The sequence below is a fragment of the Anthonomus grandis genome, chromosome 1 (assembly GCF_022605725.1).
Source record: "Anthonomus grandis grandis chromosome 1, icAntGran1.3, whole genome shotgun sequence".
Lineage (NCBI taxonomy): Eukaryota > Metazoa > Arthropoda > Insecta > Coleoptera > Curculionidae > Anthonomus > Anthonomus grandis.
In genome coordinates, this window is record NC_065546.1 from 41407665 (window position 1) to 41423528 (window position 15864).

General features: G+C 30.3%; 1 protein-coding gene across 2 annotated transcripts; it reads right to left on the reverse strand.

Annotated features, from left to right (window-relative positions):
- Window positions 1-43: 43 nt before the first annotated feature.
- On the reverse strand, window positions 44-15162 carry LOC126737886 (carbohydrate sulfotransferase 11-like). Of its 2 annotated transcripts, none has more exons than XM_050442980.1 (7): window positions 14934-15162; window positions 6948-7294; window positions 6629-6888; window positions 4164-4413; window positions 3962-4099; window positions 3726-3907; window positions 44-227 (listed from the first exon to the last, which is right to left on the reverse strand). In XM_050442980.1, the coding sequence occupies exons 2-7, from the start codon at window positions 7119-7121 to the stop codon at window positions 92-94; spliced, it is 1140 nt and encodes a 379-aa protein (XP_050298937.1). In that variant the 5' UTR covers window positions 7122-7294; window positions 14934-15162; the 3' UTR covers window positions 44-91. The 2 variants fall into 2 exon arrangements, with proteins under 2 accessions (XP_050298937.1, XP_050298930.1); XM_050442973.1 differs by lacking the exon at window positions 14934-15162 and adding an exon at window positions 13043-13245.
- Between the last annotated feature and the right edge of the window lie 702 nt (window positions 15163-15864).

Here is a 15864-nt window from a genome sequence, read left to right on the forward strand (position 1 = left end):
TTTCGAAACTAAATAATTACTTAAAGTGAAACTACATAAAAAGTCTATTTAACAAAATGTATATTTAAAATTCAACAATAATGCGTGTCTGTTAGTAAATATGTGGTATTGAATTAGGATTATTATCTTTAAGAGTTATCGCAGCCAGAAGCGCGGATGGATCTTGGTCGGGTTGACCTACCTCTAAGTAACCAGTTAACGAGTAGTTGAAAAGTTCAAAGTCAAACCTAAAATAGGAGACAAATTTAATATTATATAATCTCACATGTTTACACATCTCACTTTTATTTTTCAAAGTATTTAAATAGAATATCATTGGTACATAACCAATGGAGACTACAATGAGTTTTTTGAATATTTCTTGAATTTTATTTAAAACTTTCGAGGTAATATTTAAGGCTTCGCTTCCCAAGCCAACGAAAATTACTTTTTACAGGTTTTGCATATAATATCGTTTTATTTGGACCCCGTTGCACTTTTCGGCTTAATTTTTTTTTAATATTTTAGATAAAGGATTGATACATGTCTAAAACTGAGAAGTGTAGTAAAAATTAAGAAATATATGAATTTTTCAATTAATTATTGGCATACTTTAAGGTAATTTAAAATATACTAGTAGACTTCACACCATATTTTAAAGTAGCTTTAGGCATCCAGCAAACGTTTTTCTGTAAGTTGGTACAAAAAATAATTAAAAAAAAATTTCATTGACAAAAAAAACGATATATCCTAGACCCTTCCAAGTGTATTTTTAACTACCGCGACGTGGCGTCCTCTACGGATTATTTCACTACCTCTTCAATTTAAATATAAACAATTTCTTAAACAGAAATAATTATTTTTATGAATATAAAGCATTTTACTAGTGTGTATTTGATTCGATTTTGTTTAATTTGATATAGGACTAATATAGTTATTTAGTAGTTTTGTAAATGCCTGTACTTATAGTTATTTCTAAGTATTTTATTTTCTTTTAATAAAGTTGTAAACTTAATAACAATGGTACCATTAAAGTCATGCATGAAATTTGTTTAGCAGACAAATAGGTAAAGTGTGAAGAGACGTAGCGGTCTTTACATATTAATTAATTACTGCATTTCTAATGTAGCGAAGGTTTTCGGGCCAGTATTTTATTTTATTTGCCTAAACAATGCATTTTTTAAATGTCTAAGAAACCACGTTATACTTTCGATTTTATGGAAAAATTTTAATATTTAGCAGAAAAAGGGGGGGAAGTTCATATATTCAAGTGTTCTGCCAGATATGGTATTTAGTTTAGTTTTAGTTAGTTATTATTTAATTTTTGTTTTGTTTGATTTAATTCTTCTTAGTACTTATGAATTTCTCAGCCATTTTAGTTTCTAAAAAGATCAAATTTTAAACATTACTTTAAGAGACCATCTTGATTAATTTCCCATAGCCTAATTTAATCGGCAATATACAGGATCATAAAAAATTAAATTAAAATTCTTTATTTAATAAAATTGTGAAAAATCCATTTTTTTAAATGAAATCCTCTATATTAGGGGAATTCTTAGTTACTATTATGTTTTTTAATAAACTTTATTTAAAAAAAAAGCAACATTATTATTACCTACTTAAATGAAGTTTTGATGGGACTATTTATTTTCCATGCACAATTTGCTCAATTAATAGCAGGAACATGTAGAAAATTTAACACATTGTATCTATATTTACAATCAATGGATAAAAAAATCTTATTTATACTAAAAAATACTTCGAAAGTTATACGCAAAAGTAACAAATGAAAAAATATTATTATAAGAAATTTTCGAAATGACTACCATTATGCTCTAAGCATTTTTTATAAAATCGTTTTCTGTTGGATACATTCGTCGCTCTTGTAATTTCGCTTTCATCTAGCTCTTGAAAACAAGTAGTAACTCGCTGGTATAGCTCACGTTTACTGGTGTTGCGTACATTTTTCCTTTATATTATCCCACAAAAAAATCAAAGGGTGTCAGATCTGGTGATCTCGCCGGTCAATCGCATGGCCCCATATGCCTAAACCATCTAACATCGAACATGTCGTGCAGTTCTCTTGCTTCACTTTCACCACAGTGAGGCGGTGCTCCGTCAAGTTGAAACCAACAAGTACAAAAATTTTGCAAATATCAGATTTTCCAAAAAATTACTTGCAAAACTTCTTAAAATTTATAAAAAAAATTGGCGAACTTAAGTGGTTTATCATAAATTAAGAATTTTACTTTAAAATCTTTTAAGACACAAAATACATTGAAACTTAATTTTTCTTGAAAACCCATTTCTTTTGTCGCGTGTGGATTTAAATCAGCCCAAAAATTATTTTTTCACTATCTACTTGAAATGATAGGTAGCGGAGCTTTAATGTCTTATTTAAAGATTTCGAAATAATTTTGCATCTTTTACTTTTTTGTCTTTTATTTTTTCAGACATTGGACGTAAATCTTTCATTTTTTCCAGGTTTAAAAAAAAAACAGGTTTTTGGACAATTTTTCTAGTTTTATGAAAGTAATTTTTTTTACTAGGATTTGTTTATTTTGTATTGTTGAGGCTTTTGGTGCAATTTTTATTTTTTTCCGGGCATTTGATAGCATTTGTTAACTGTTCCAGGTATTCAAAGTAATTTGGCATATTTTCCTAGTTTTTTTTTAATTTCCAGGAATTTGAGGTAATTTATTTTTGTCTATCAATGTCATAACGACATCTTTTAAGTCTGCCAAGAATTTAAAATAACTTCTTTTTATTCCAAGTCTTTAAACTAGTTTTTGTCTTTCAGGAACTTAAAATATGTTTTATCTCAGATTTTTGGGGATATTTTTTCAGAGGCATGTGCCGCTATATTTGACAGGGGGTTTGCTTTTAATAATCGCGCAAATAGAAATTAACGCAATTTTTTATACCTGCCATTGAAATAATTTTTTGGTATTCCAGGTCTTTATCATCCAGGCATTTGACATATTTTTTTTAATGACTAGAATGATTATTTTTTAAAGTAATTTTTTTTGCTTCTCTAGAGTTTAAAATGATTTTAAAATATTTTCTAAAATTTTGGAGTATAATATGTCTTCTGGGCAATTTGTAATAAGTCCTACATTTTAATTTTCATATTCCCAAAGTCTTTTGTGGCATTTAATTAATTTTATTCCAGGGTCTTGGAGTAATTTTGTTTGTGATCTAGCCATATTGAGTAATTTTCTTATATCTACCAGCGATTTGGTGAAGTGATTTTTATGTGCGGACATTTGACATAATTTTTTATATCTGCTACTTTTTCCGTCTTAAACGTATTTATTGTACATTTTAATTTTATTCCAGATTTTTTAAGTTATTTTATTTGTCAACAAGGGATTTTAAATAATTTAAAAAATGTGTTTTGATTTTTAGGAGTAGTTTTTATGTCATCTATGGAAGTCATCCATGGAAGAAAACATTTTATTCCCACTATAATTAAAAGAACTTAAGAAAAAAATTAACCAAGGGATTAAGTTTACAAAGAAAATATTTAAAAAAATTTTAATGAACAACTTTCAATAAATATATATATATTGTAAGATATCCCACCCAAATTGGAGATACAAGAATATTTACTAGACATCACTGACCTTTAACTCTTATAATAAAATTGTCTTAAAAATTGTAAAAATGTTCCCAGAATATGCCAGTGACACTTATATAGAGAAATAAAGCTGTACCTAGTTAATGGAATAAAACAAAGTTTTTACCTAAAGATATGATAAAGTTGCAAAATCTGAGATCTAGTAAGCTGAGAGTAATGGCTCGAAATATGAGCCGTTGTGGATCCTTTTCCAGCATTTCTCCATTCAGGCCTTATAACATCTTGTAGGCCAGCATGTTTTATAATATACTCCTGGTCTTCTTCCAACGTTTCTGTATGAGCAATAAACTAAAAGACTTTCCGTTAAAAATTTAGACATTTCAACTTTTTTACTGGTTTTACCTTTATATTGAACATGCATGGAGTACAGAACTCAGTAACAGGAGTCCAATGCATATCCAGCGGTTTTCCTCTACTTGCCGAATCGACTAGCCACTGTACAAATTCCGAATAAGTTGGATATCGTGGTCGATAAGCATTCTGTAAAAGAAACAATAAATATCACATTTTTGATGTTAATGCTTCATGATTATTGACGTGTTACCTTATTTTTTCGGTACCTCTTGATAATATCTTTTCCCAACTTAAAGTGGTAGGAGCTAGCAACCGCGTACTGTATTTTATCTCTATAAGCCGATAACAGTCGCTCCAAGGGATGTCGTACAATAAGGAAAGAAACCGCGTTATTATCTCCTAAAGCTTTTTGTAAAGTTTCTAAAGTTGGACGGCCGTATTTTTTCCTAGCTAATGTTAAAGGCGGTGTGTGGCTTTTTTGAAGAAAATTCTTAGGATAACTACAAAAAACGGTTAACTAAATTATGATTTTTTAAATAAATGGAAACGTTGATCCAAGAAGTTATGTCTTGTTAATATTTTAAGTTATAAAGGGTGTTGCAAAACCGGAAATAATTCGTCGCTGTACACATTTGTATCGGTTAAACAATTTTATTTTCTTAAAAATAACAGTGAAAAAAGTGCAAGACCAAACACAATTTTTAAAACTTTAAAATATTTATTAACAAAAATCTATGAATTGATTCACTGGCCACCCTGTTTTGCTGACCTTAATCTTGCGGATTTCACTTTTTTGAGATTTATGAAAAATTTTAGGTAAATTTTCATTTTAAGGGTTTTATGTTTTTTAATTGAACGTAGGTATCTAACTAAAATAGTTTTTTTAGTCTAAGCTGTCGAACTAATTTTCATTCAAGGCTTTAAGGTTTAACGTAATTTTTTATGTCTTTACAAGGTATTAAAAATAATTGTTTAACTTTCAGGTATTCTCAATATTCATTTTATATTAATATGTATGTCATTTAATAATATGAACAAATCTTTATTAAAATGTCCAAAAATTCACAAAATTTCCTATGTCTGGAACAAAATAAAAAAATTAATTAAATTTCCTGAGGGATAGAAAAAATTAATTTGAAAACCTGGAATAAAATCAAAAAGGACTATGACTGTAAAATTAAGTCAAACGCATAGAATTTAAAAAAATTGACTTCGAAAGCCTGGAATAAGATCTAAATAAAATTCGCTAAATTTCTTGAAAGATTTGTTTTAAATACTCGGAAGACGTGAGAATTACTTAAAGTGCATAGAAAATATCTTTGAAAGGAAAACTTCCTTGAATCTCCTGAATTATTTTCAATGCCTCAAAGACACAAAAAAATACGTCTAATGTCTAGAAATTAAAAAACTTGGCTCCGAAAGCCCAAAAAAAATTCTAAAATTCCATAGACTTCGTGAAAGACATGAGAATTACGTGAACTGTATGGAAAATACAAAACAAAGATCTTCAGAATCCTGGAATAAAATGAAAATATCCTTCAATTTCCTGAAAGACATAAAAGTATATTTTCAATGTCTGGAAGACGCAAAAAATTATGTTAAGTGCCTAAAAAATACAAAAAATTACATAATAAAACCTAGAAAAATTCGAAAATTTGTTAGATTTCCTGAAAGACGTAAAAAAATTTTTAATGCTCAAGGCCATGAGAATTATATAAGTGTATAGAAAATATAACAAATTATTTTGAAAGAATGGAATAAAATAGAAAGTTTTTTGAATTCCGTGAAAACATGCCTAGAAATTTTAAAAAATGACTCAATAAGCCTGAAAAAATCGGAAAATTCCTTAGATTTACTCAAAAACGTGAAAAAAACATTTTTTATGCTTGGAAGGCATGAGAATTAACTGTACGGAAAATACGAAAAGTATCGGTGAAAACCTGGAATAAAATGAAAAAGTTCCTTAAATTTTCTGAGTCACATATAACAATTTTTTTGAATGCTTGGAAAACAAAAAACTAGGTTGACATCTTAGAAATTAAAAAAGTTGACTGAATTAAAAAAGCCCCGAAAAATTTTTAAATTTCTTAGATTTCCCAAAAGACGTAAAAAAACATGAAAATTACGTGAAATGCGTGGAAAATACAAAAAATTACTTTGAATGAGCGAAGTAAAACGAAAACATCCTTGAATTTCCTAAAGGAAAAACATTTTTTTCAATGCTTGGACAACACAAAAAATTACGAAAAATTCCTGCAAAATATAACAACTTATTTTGAAAGCGTGGATCCTTTAATTTCATGAAAGTTTTCTGAAAATTACATCCAAAGAGTGAAAGAAATACAAAAATACGTTAAATTACCGTAAAATACCAAAAGTGACCGCGAAATCCTAGAACTAAAGAAAAAATTCCTTGTTTTACAAAAAAATGTGACAGTAGATGTACCTTCTTGCACTAAAAAAAAATGAGTGCCCAATGTACTTGTTATAAAACCTAAAAAAAATAATGCAAAAAATAATATGTACAAAGTGCAATATTTTTTTTAAAACTTTTTTGGTGGCTGCTCAATTGTCACCAATATATCATGAAAAAAATGTTGGATCACTTGTTTCTTCATTAACTTTTTCCTATTTTCCAAAAATGAAGCATAAACTTCTTGCATTAACCTTCATAAACACTTCTAAGATACAACAATGAATTTTCATTATACCCACCCAGCTAAAATATTAAAATTATACATCCACGAAGTACTGGCGGCCTTAAAAACGTTACACCAAACCAAATGATGCTTATTGTCAACCAAGTACTCCCAAGGATTAGGCTTATGTAAGGAATCGTTGCCAGGCTTATCTAGGCCGAGAATATGACAAGCTCTTTTTAAATGCTTATGGCGGTTTTCTAGTCGGTTTAGTACTCGAGGCATACTATGGTTTTTTAAAGATGCTACGTGTGCATCTGGATAATCTCTAAAAGGCTATAAATACAAATAAAATAGCATCCCTTGAAAGAAGTAACAATGTTAAAAACTCTTACCTTTTGCATGCTAAAAGACAGTCTGTGTCTATCAGGTCTAACATAATGATCGGTAGCAACCATAAAGACCAAAAAAACCGGTACAAAGCAAATAGCTGTAAAAAATATCACACATCTCCTTATTACCCTCCAACCGCTTCCATGATGACTTCTCTTAATTTTTCTCAGTCTCATTCTCTCCTTTTGACATTATTTTGTGTTTTTTCTTTAATTTTGGTGGTTTATTATGAGCGTATTTTACGGTTTATTTGTTCGATGCTAACCCATTTGTATTTTATTATGGCCGTACGTTCACTAGTTTCAAAAGAAAGCGGCTAGAGTAGTTCATATTTTAGTCTGTTTAGAACCTGAAAAATGATAAATTCGTCATACTTTATGATAGGATTATCATAGATGTAATAGGTATAAAACATACTACATTTTAAGCATTAAATACTTAAGAAAATGCAGACTTAAAGGAGATTTAATGGGCGTCTGAGAAATGAAAAGAATTACAAAAAAAATTAATTTTGCCATTTTTCTTTCGGCATGATTTTTTATCTTGGAAATCTCTCTTTTTAGTCATTCGCGCAGCCATCAAAAAATAAAAGGCAATAGAAAATGGCAGAAAATCAACACTTTTATGTAGGCTTCTTCATTTCAGATCCAAGAATTGAAGAAAACTGGAATAAAACTACATCAGAGAAAGATTTTAAAACAATTAAAGCTGGTAATGAAAAATTGACATTTTATCAATATATTTAAACGTAGCATAACTTAAACTTTTATAAAAGGTAAAAACACAAAATCTACAGGATTACAGAAAGAAACAAAATTTGGCGTAAAGTGAAAATGCAAGCATTGTTGAATAAACCATATCTTCAGTAGGTGATTCTTCCTTGAGATGAGGTTTTTCTGGTAAAGGCGGATGAGTGAAGTTTGACTAGCATTATTTAACTCGAAAAATTCATCCATTATCCCAAAGATGCTGGTCATACACTTTTATAAAAGGTAAAAACACAAAATCTACAGCATTATTGAATTCTGTGATGCTGTAGAAAGACCAGAATCTTTGGGATAATGGATGAATTTTTCAAGATAACTTAAACTGCCTGGAAAAATTATACGTTTACAAAAATTATTAATTTGCTATAGAAAAATTATACAGGGTGTCATGGAAAACGTGGGAAATCTTTCGGATTCAGGTAGAAAATAAAAAATTATATGAAACTTTCCTATAGGCTCTCCCTTAAGACGCCGCTTGAAATCGGTTTTTGCTTGAATAACTTTTGAAGTATTTGCTATAATTTAATAAAACATTTACGTATTTAAAAAAAACCATGATAAGTTCTTTTTTGCAGCGATGTGACAGATACTTAAACAACAGAGAGTTCCATTTTAAGTTTTTTAATCTGAAAAAGTACTTACACGTTCTTAAAAATGCAGTGTAGTTCTTAGAAAGGCACCTTAACGAACTTGTTTAAAAAAATGTAAACCTATGTTTTTTTTGAAACGAAAAAACAACCTTAAAAAAGAATGTAATAAATAAAGAAGCTAATAATTCGAAACAATTAATTAAAAACTTCATAAGTAGGTTCAACTTGGGCTCCGTGACGTCTGATACACTCGCGGGTATGACGAATCATTGACTGCTGTACTTGTCACAACAACCCTGGATTGTTCCTTATCTCATCACAATGAATCCTGATTCTCTGTAAAAGTTCCTCCCAAGTATCGACAGGAGTTGAAGGAGACCGTGGAGGCCAGGAAATGTATCCTCCTCTACCTATCCAACGGTATGGAAAAACGTTAGTCAGGTGGTTCCCTACAGCAACGCTGAAATGAGGTGGGGCTCCATTGTGCATAAAATACATGTTTTGGCGGACGGCACGTGTCAAATGCTCTATGAAATCCAGAAGATTGTTCTGAAAAAACTCCAAAAGGTCGCCATTCAATCGTAGCGGTACTACGAATGGCCCTATCAAAAAATTGCCAATGATTCCTGCCAGATATTTATTGATTGAAACTGATGTTCAGGATGAGAAACAATAGCGGCATGAAGATTTTCATCAGCCTATACATACGAGTTATGTAAATTCCCAATTACATTTTTGGTAAACCCTGCTTCATCGGTAAAAAGAATAATGCTAAAGAAGTTTGGACTAGTTCGCTGTTGATCCAATAACCAGGTCGCGAACTGTATTCTACGAGAAAAATTTTGAGGAGTTAGTTCATGCACTTTTTGTAGATGATATGGGTATACCCCATAGCTGTTCTTGAAGTACTTTATGTATTATTGTTTTTGGTGTATTAAGCTGAGCGGCTAATTTTCGAGTATCAGCTACAGCATCCAAAATATTTTCCTCCAATTGTACCGTACGTACTGTTCTTCTCTGACCTGAATCAGTCCTTTTTTCCCAAAATTTCCTAAAATTACAATAAAGGAAGTTAATAATATCACCTTAATAACTGGAATCGCCTACCAGTTTCCCTTAGACATTGGTCAGTTCGTTGAAATGTCTTTTGATTTGAAATAAATAGTGCGATTAGGAAATCTTTCTTCATACAACCTTTTTGCATCCAATGCATTGCACATGACCATAGAGAAGATGCAGATAGGCATCTTTTTTTATGTACTCAATAAACGTGAATTTAAAATTTCGACTTAATTCAAATTAAATTCATCAAGAAATCCAAAAATCAAAAAATTATTATCGAAATAAAGAATCAAAGTATCAGCAACGTAAAAGATGGCAAGTTTTGAAAGATAGCTATTTGTTTCTAGAATAGAAACATTTGCAAGAATGATGCGTTTAGAAAAACAAGAAATGCCGATAAAAAGATGCAAAAATATGTACGTTTTTAGGTTAAACAACTTAACATAGAACTTCTCTGTTGTTTGAATAACTGTCACATCACTGAACGAAGAACATATCACGGTCCTTTTGAATTAAAATAAACCAGTGATTCCTTGTTTTTTTCTCCAAAACGGTCCATTTTCGATAATAAACAAGACTGCCTTTTATTTAGCTTAAGGTTCAAGCTGTTTATTATTTTAGAGTCTTCATCATACAGGGTGTTAAAAAGTTAAGCATTATAATGTATTAACATAAATACAGGGTGTTTTAGAACTATGGGATCAAACTTCTAGGGGTTGTTCAGTGCAACGGTAGAATCTATTTGAATATAGGAACCCATATCCGAAAATGTGTTACTACGCCACTACGGCCCTAAGACGCGTTTAAATTTAGAAAAAATATTAATTACCCAAATAGGATCTGATGCATTTATTTTTACCTTTTGTATATGATACCATCACAACAATTGTTCAAAATGTCTTTCTTCAACCTCAATATACCGATTTAAACGCCGCATATGATTTCGGCGGACTATACTAAAAATTTGATCCTCGTTTTGAATGATTTCAAATGCTGCTGTTATTCATCCAATTAAGTCTAGCTTTGATTCTACTGGAGTTTCGTAGACTAAAGACTTTACATGTCCCCACAAGAAAAAATCGAGCGACGTTAAATCGGGTGACCTAGGAGGCCAAGAAACTGCTCCACCTCTGGCAATCCAACGGTGCCCAAACCGCTAAGCCAAATACTCGCATAGTTGTACAGCAAAGTGAGCAGGCGCTCCATCATGCTGAAATCACATTTGCTGTCTAACGTTTAGTGGAACATTTTCAAGGAGTTCTGGGAGAACTTCCTCCAAGAAACGCAGATAAATAGGTCCTGTTAACCGTTCCGGTAGAAGGTATGGCCCAATTAAATAATCATCAACAATGCATGCCCATACGTTTACAGACCAACGATTCTGATGTTTTCTTGGAAAAATTGTATAAGGATTTTCTTCGTCCCAAACATGGCTATTCCTACTATTAAAAATACCGTCTCTTGTGAAAGAAGCTTCATCGGTCCACAAAACATATCGTAAAAAATTTAGTTGTGCAATGATGTGATCTAGAAGCCATCGACAAAATTGAACTCTAGGATGATAATCGGCTGCAGTCATACCTTGAACTTTCTGGAAGTGGTAAGGATGGAGTTGTTGCTCGTGTAGTACCCGCCAGACAGAAGCGTTACTCGTATTCGTATTCTTAGCGACGTCACGTGTGCTATTTGATGGTTCATCGGCAACTCGCTGAAGCACCTCTTCTTCAAATTCGACCGTTCTTACAGTTCGAGCAACACCAGCATCATGCATCTTGGTCTTAAACATGCCTGTCTCAGCGAGCCGCCGATGAACCGCAATAAACTTTTTGTATCCAGGATGCTGTCGTTCGGGATAACGTCCATGATACAACCGCCACGCTGCTCGTGCATTGCAGTTTGTTGCTCCATTTGCCAAATGCATATCCGCCAATTCTTGATTGGTAAAGTTTTCCATTAGCAATAAATGTTTAAAAATTGTAAGCTATAAAATTTTTAAACATGACATTGAGAATTGACATTGATAAGCGTTGATTTTAAACAATTAAAAAAGGCAATACAAAAGGTAAAAATAAATGCAGCAGATCCTATTTAGGTAATTAATGTTTTTTATAAATTTTAACGCGTCTTAGAGCCGTAGTGGTGTAGTGACGCATTTCCGGACATGGCTTCCTATACTCAAATGGATTCTTCTGATGCACTGAACAACCCCCAAAAGTTTGATCCCATAGTTCTGAAACATCCTGTACAATAAACAAGGTAAATGTGTTTTCAGGACTCCGTTTTAAGAAGTTCTTAGTAGTGTTGATCACGTACAATTGTTATTTAATTATACCAAGTACTTCAAAAGTTATTCAAGAATAACCGATTTCAGCGGCGTCTTTAAGGGGCCGTTTCTTATAGAGAAAGTCTATAGGAAATTTTTTTATTTTCTATCTGAATCCGACAAATTTCCCACATTTTTTGGGACAACCTGTATTCTAGAATTATACGAAAAGTGCTTTCATCGAGTAAAAAATTAAATATGCCTAGGAATTTAGAGATACAAAAATAATTAAATAATGGAAATAAAACTGCTCGAAACTGCTAGAAATAGAACAAATTGCAGAAGTTCACTTGATTATACCTCTCACATGCAAAAATTGTCAACAAATTAAATAAAACTTTAACCATCTGAAACTTAAAATTGCCTCCAATTAAAATAGATATAGAAAGTTTCAATTTCCTGCAAAAATGGCTTTTCTTCAAATAAATATAGAAAATATACCAAAAATAACGGAAAAAATTTTATAGCTACAGAACACTCTGAATGCCTATATCTTTACAACTATCTGGAATAATTATTTTTCGTTGTTTTCAGCAGTTGTTGATTTTTTCATATTAAATTGTTTAGAAGGTTTAAGGACTCAAACAAAACTTTCAAGCAAGTCAAAATCTTGTCATTTTATCCAGTGCCAGCAGTTTCTCTTCAAATATTAAATTATTTATCTCTTTCAGGCAATTTAATTGATGAATAAAATATATGAAAGAACAATCATATTTCGTTTTATGAAATTAAATAGTAAACTGTCTGGAAGAGAAAAATCAATTATTATTTGAAGAAAAACTCCTGGAAGTAGATAAAATTACAAGAATTCGACTTAAATCATTTCAGCATTTTTACAAATCACAGAAAAACGTACTATAACCTCAACTGTTTGCAAAAATTACTTAATTTAATATATTAATTTGAATTGCAGTAAAAAAAATCGACATCTTGAAAAATATTTTTTTTAGTAAAAAAAAATCTTCCTGGAAAAGTAAATTTTATCCATTTTTAAATTAATTTACAAAAACCTTACTACCTAGAAAAATGCTCTTTTAGAGATATTACTGATGGAATTATTCCCACAAAAACCATGTTAAAATGTCATGTTTTAGAAATAGATTCTCTATATAAACAGTACCATTTTAAACATTCTTGCCTTAAAATTAATTATACTGATTGATTGGTTTATTAGTTATTTTTTACTACAACTTAAAAACAGCTTAATGCGCTTTTATATGTAGAAAAAGTTGCTCTAATTCTATAAGACATTATGCAGGCACATTGAGCAAAATAAATAAATTATCAAACTTAGCATATGTATTTATACTTGTATGTATCAATACATCAGTTATACAAATAGTGTCATGTCTTACCAAATAACCACAATATCCATAGTTTTCTTAGTGCCAGTAACGAACCGAACCGAACTAAAAATTACATAAAAAAATCGAAAACTTTTTCTATTTCATTTTGCATTGTGATTTTATTTGGTATTTCGAGTTTTATGCTTTTCGATACGGGGTTATTGGCACCCTCGACGCACTGCAGCTCGCGGGCTTTGGGGATGATTGCCGAGGAAAGTGGGTCGATTTTCCTTCAATGCGCCTCAAACAATTCTTGCGCAGTATAATAAATATATGGGGATATAATAATAGGTTATATGTTTTGGCTCGTTACCAAAATTATAAGCGATAATACACCTTGACATGTTTGGTTCTTTAGAAATATTCGTACAATCACTATGTATGTACTCTTTCTCTCCGTAAGGCTTTTTTTTTTGCTAATTTTCTTAACAAATTTTCACTTTCCATAAAATAATTGCAATATACTTAAGAGGAGCTTTGCGCACATTAAGATATATATTATCATACAGACGTTTCTTGTATCTCAAAGTACTATCCAGTTAGAGGCAATTTTATCAATCAAGGTTTCCTGAATTGTATACCTGAATGTTGCCAAAAAGTCCCAGGTTATATGATAAAAATTAAAAAAATAACATAAACTGAAGAGGTATGAAATATGCATAAAAAATAATAAATCCTACCAAAAAAATTAGTGTAATAAATTAGTTAAAAAAAAACGATTATTCCTAATAAAGTTCGAATCACAGTGTGAAAAATTTTTAAATATGCCTAAGTAAATTAATGAATTTCTCTTAAAAAATTATGATTTTTGTTTAAATGGTAAAAACCAGTTGCTATGCAGATTAATTTAAAAAAAGAATTAAATAATCTAAAAAACTGTATGAATTTCCTTACAAAATTAGGCTTATTAAGAATTTCAAAAAATAAGAATTATGCTTAATAAGTTTCGAATCCCAGAGTGAAGAATCTTTAAGTAAATAAATGAATTTCTCTTGAAAAATTATTAATTTTTGCCTACGGTTTTACTTAAGGGATTGAGGGTAAAACATTATTTCAATTGCGGGTTAACTAAAAGAAATTAATTTAACCTAAAATAATAATGAATTCCTATGAAAAAAATTGGTTTATTACGAATTTCGAAAAAAAAAGAAATATGCATTATTAGGCATAATCTTATTAGATTTCGTGTGAACGATCTTTAAATATGCCTATTGACTTCCGCTAAGCAAATTAGTCATTTTCTCTTAAAAAATTATAATTTGCATATGCATTGCCAATGTTGGTTAATTTTAGTTCAAAGAAATTATGAATTTAGTGCAAAACAAAATTAATGAATGTCCCTTAAACATTATGAGTTTTACTGAGTTAAACAATATTTCAAGTGCTGGTTAATTCAAGAAAAATTATTTAAAAAAAATAAAGTTCTATTAAAAAATTACATTTATTTAGAATTTCGGAAAAAAAATATGGCTAACAATTTTCGGCACTACATATCTTTTCTGCTAAAAAAATTATAATTTTTGCCTAAGGGCTATGAGCTATACAATTTTTAAGTCTAGTTTAAAAAAGCATGAAGAATGCATTTATATTACGTATTAAATATGTTTAATGAAGTAATAAATTACATTAAAAAAGTTAATAAATTTTTGTTGAAAAAATAAAATGTCTAAGGATTAAGACTTATAGAAGGGCTTTTCAATTGCTGATTAATTTAAAAAAAATTACTTGTTCGAACTTTAAACTTCATTCGTACAAGTTTAAAATTCACTTCAGACTATGACTAATACATGCTAAAAAAGAACTTTAAGAAAGCAGATACTTTCTTGATTTTTTTGTTGAATTGAACATTTAAACACAATTAATTCAGCAGTAGAATCACAACTTTGCCCTCATAACTCACCGTATTTTTTCACTGTACATATGTAAATTTACACCAACTAAAAATAAAAATTATCATATACTACATACACAACGCACAGACACTTTATTTTAATACAGCTGAATTTTTGGCTGGTAGTCAGTTTAGTATAGACTGATGCGAATATTGTGCAAAATATTATATGACACCCATTATTTCTAAACACACATTTGCACTAAATTAACCAAATTAACTGGTCTATAAAACGTTCACAAACAATTGTTTATTTTAATTATATCGTTCAATTCAAATATTATATACTAGGAAAATCCCATTAAATTAAGTCATAGTTTTGTGGTGACGCCAAAAATGGGACTATAAATATTTTTTATTGAAGCCATATACAGTATATCTTGTGTCGTGCATTTAAAATTTGTGTATTAAACCAGTGATTATTTACGATTAAATTCAAGACGAATTTTATAAGATTGCGTCAGCTGTAATTTTGTATTTTTTTTATCAGCAGAAGACCTTAAGCAATTATTTATATTTAATAGTTTATATTTATGCTTATGAACCATATTTATTTAAAAAGTTGTTAAAGGCTTAAACACTAACGACAGCACCGGCTCTGGTGGAATATTTCCAATATACTATTAAAAAAGAGCACAACAAACTGTTTTCTGATTCATACAGAAGAGGGGTCTTCTCTGGAGACTGGAAACTTGGACATATTCAACGTATCATTAGCGACCGTTAGTATCGATTTCAAAAACACAGATCTATTGGCGACCACGAAGTCACGCATGCTTGGACCGATGCTATCGAGAAATATGGTGAATCACGTGCAATAGCTCTGGATATTTCCAAGGCAATCGATAGGGTCCGGCATGAAAACCTCTTTAACAAAGCGTGTGATTTGCCACCAACTCTCGTTGCTTGGCTTGGAAACTTCCTCGAGAAGGATTGTCGT

Coding starts and splice junctions, on each gene's coding strand:
- LOC126737886 (XM_050442980.1), bottom strand. CDS start 7,121: ATGAGACTGAGAAAAATTAAGAGAAGTCATCATGGAAGCGGTTGGAGG. Junction 3,908..3,961: donor CATGCATGTTCAATATAAAG/GTAAAACCAGTA, acceptor AAAGTCTTTTAG/TTTATTGCTCATACAGAAAC. Junction 228..3,725: donor CAACTTTATCATATCTTTAG/GTAAAAACTTTG, acceptor CTCCTATTTTAG/GTTTGACTTTGAACTTTTCA.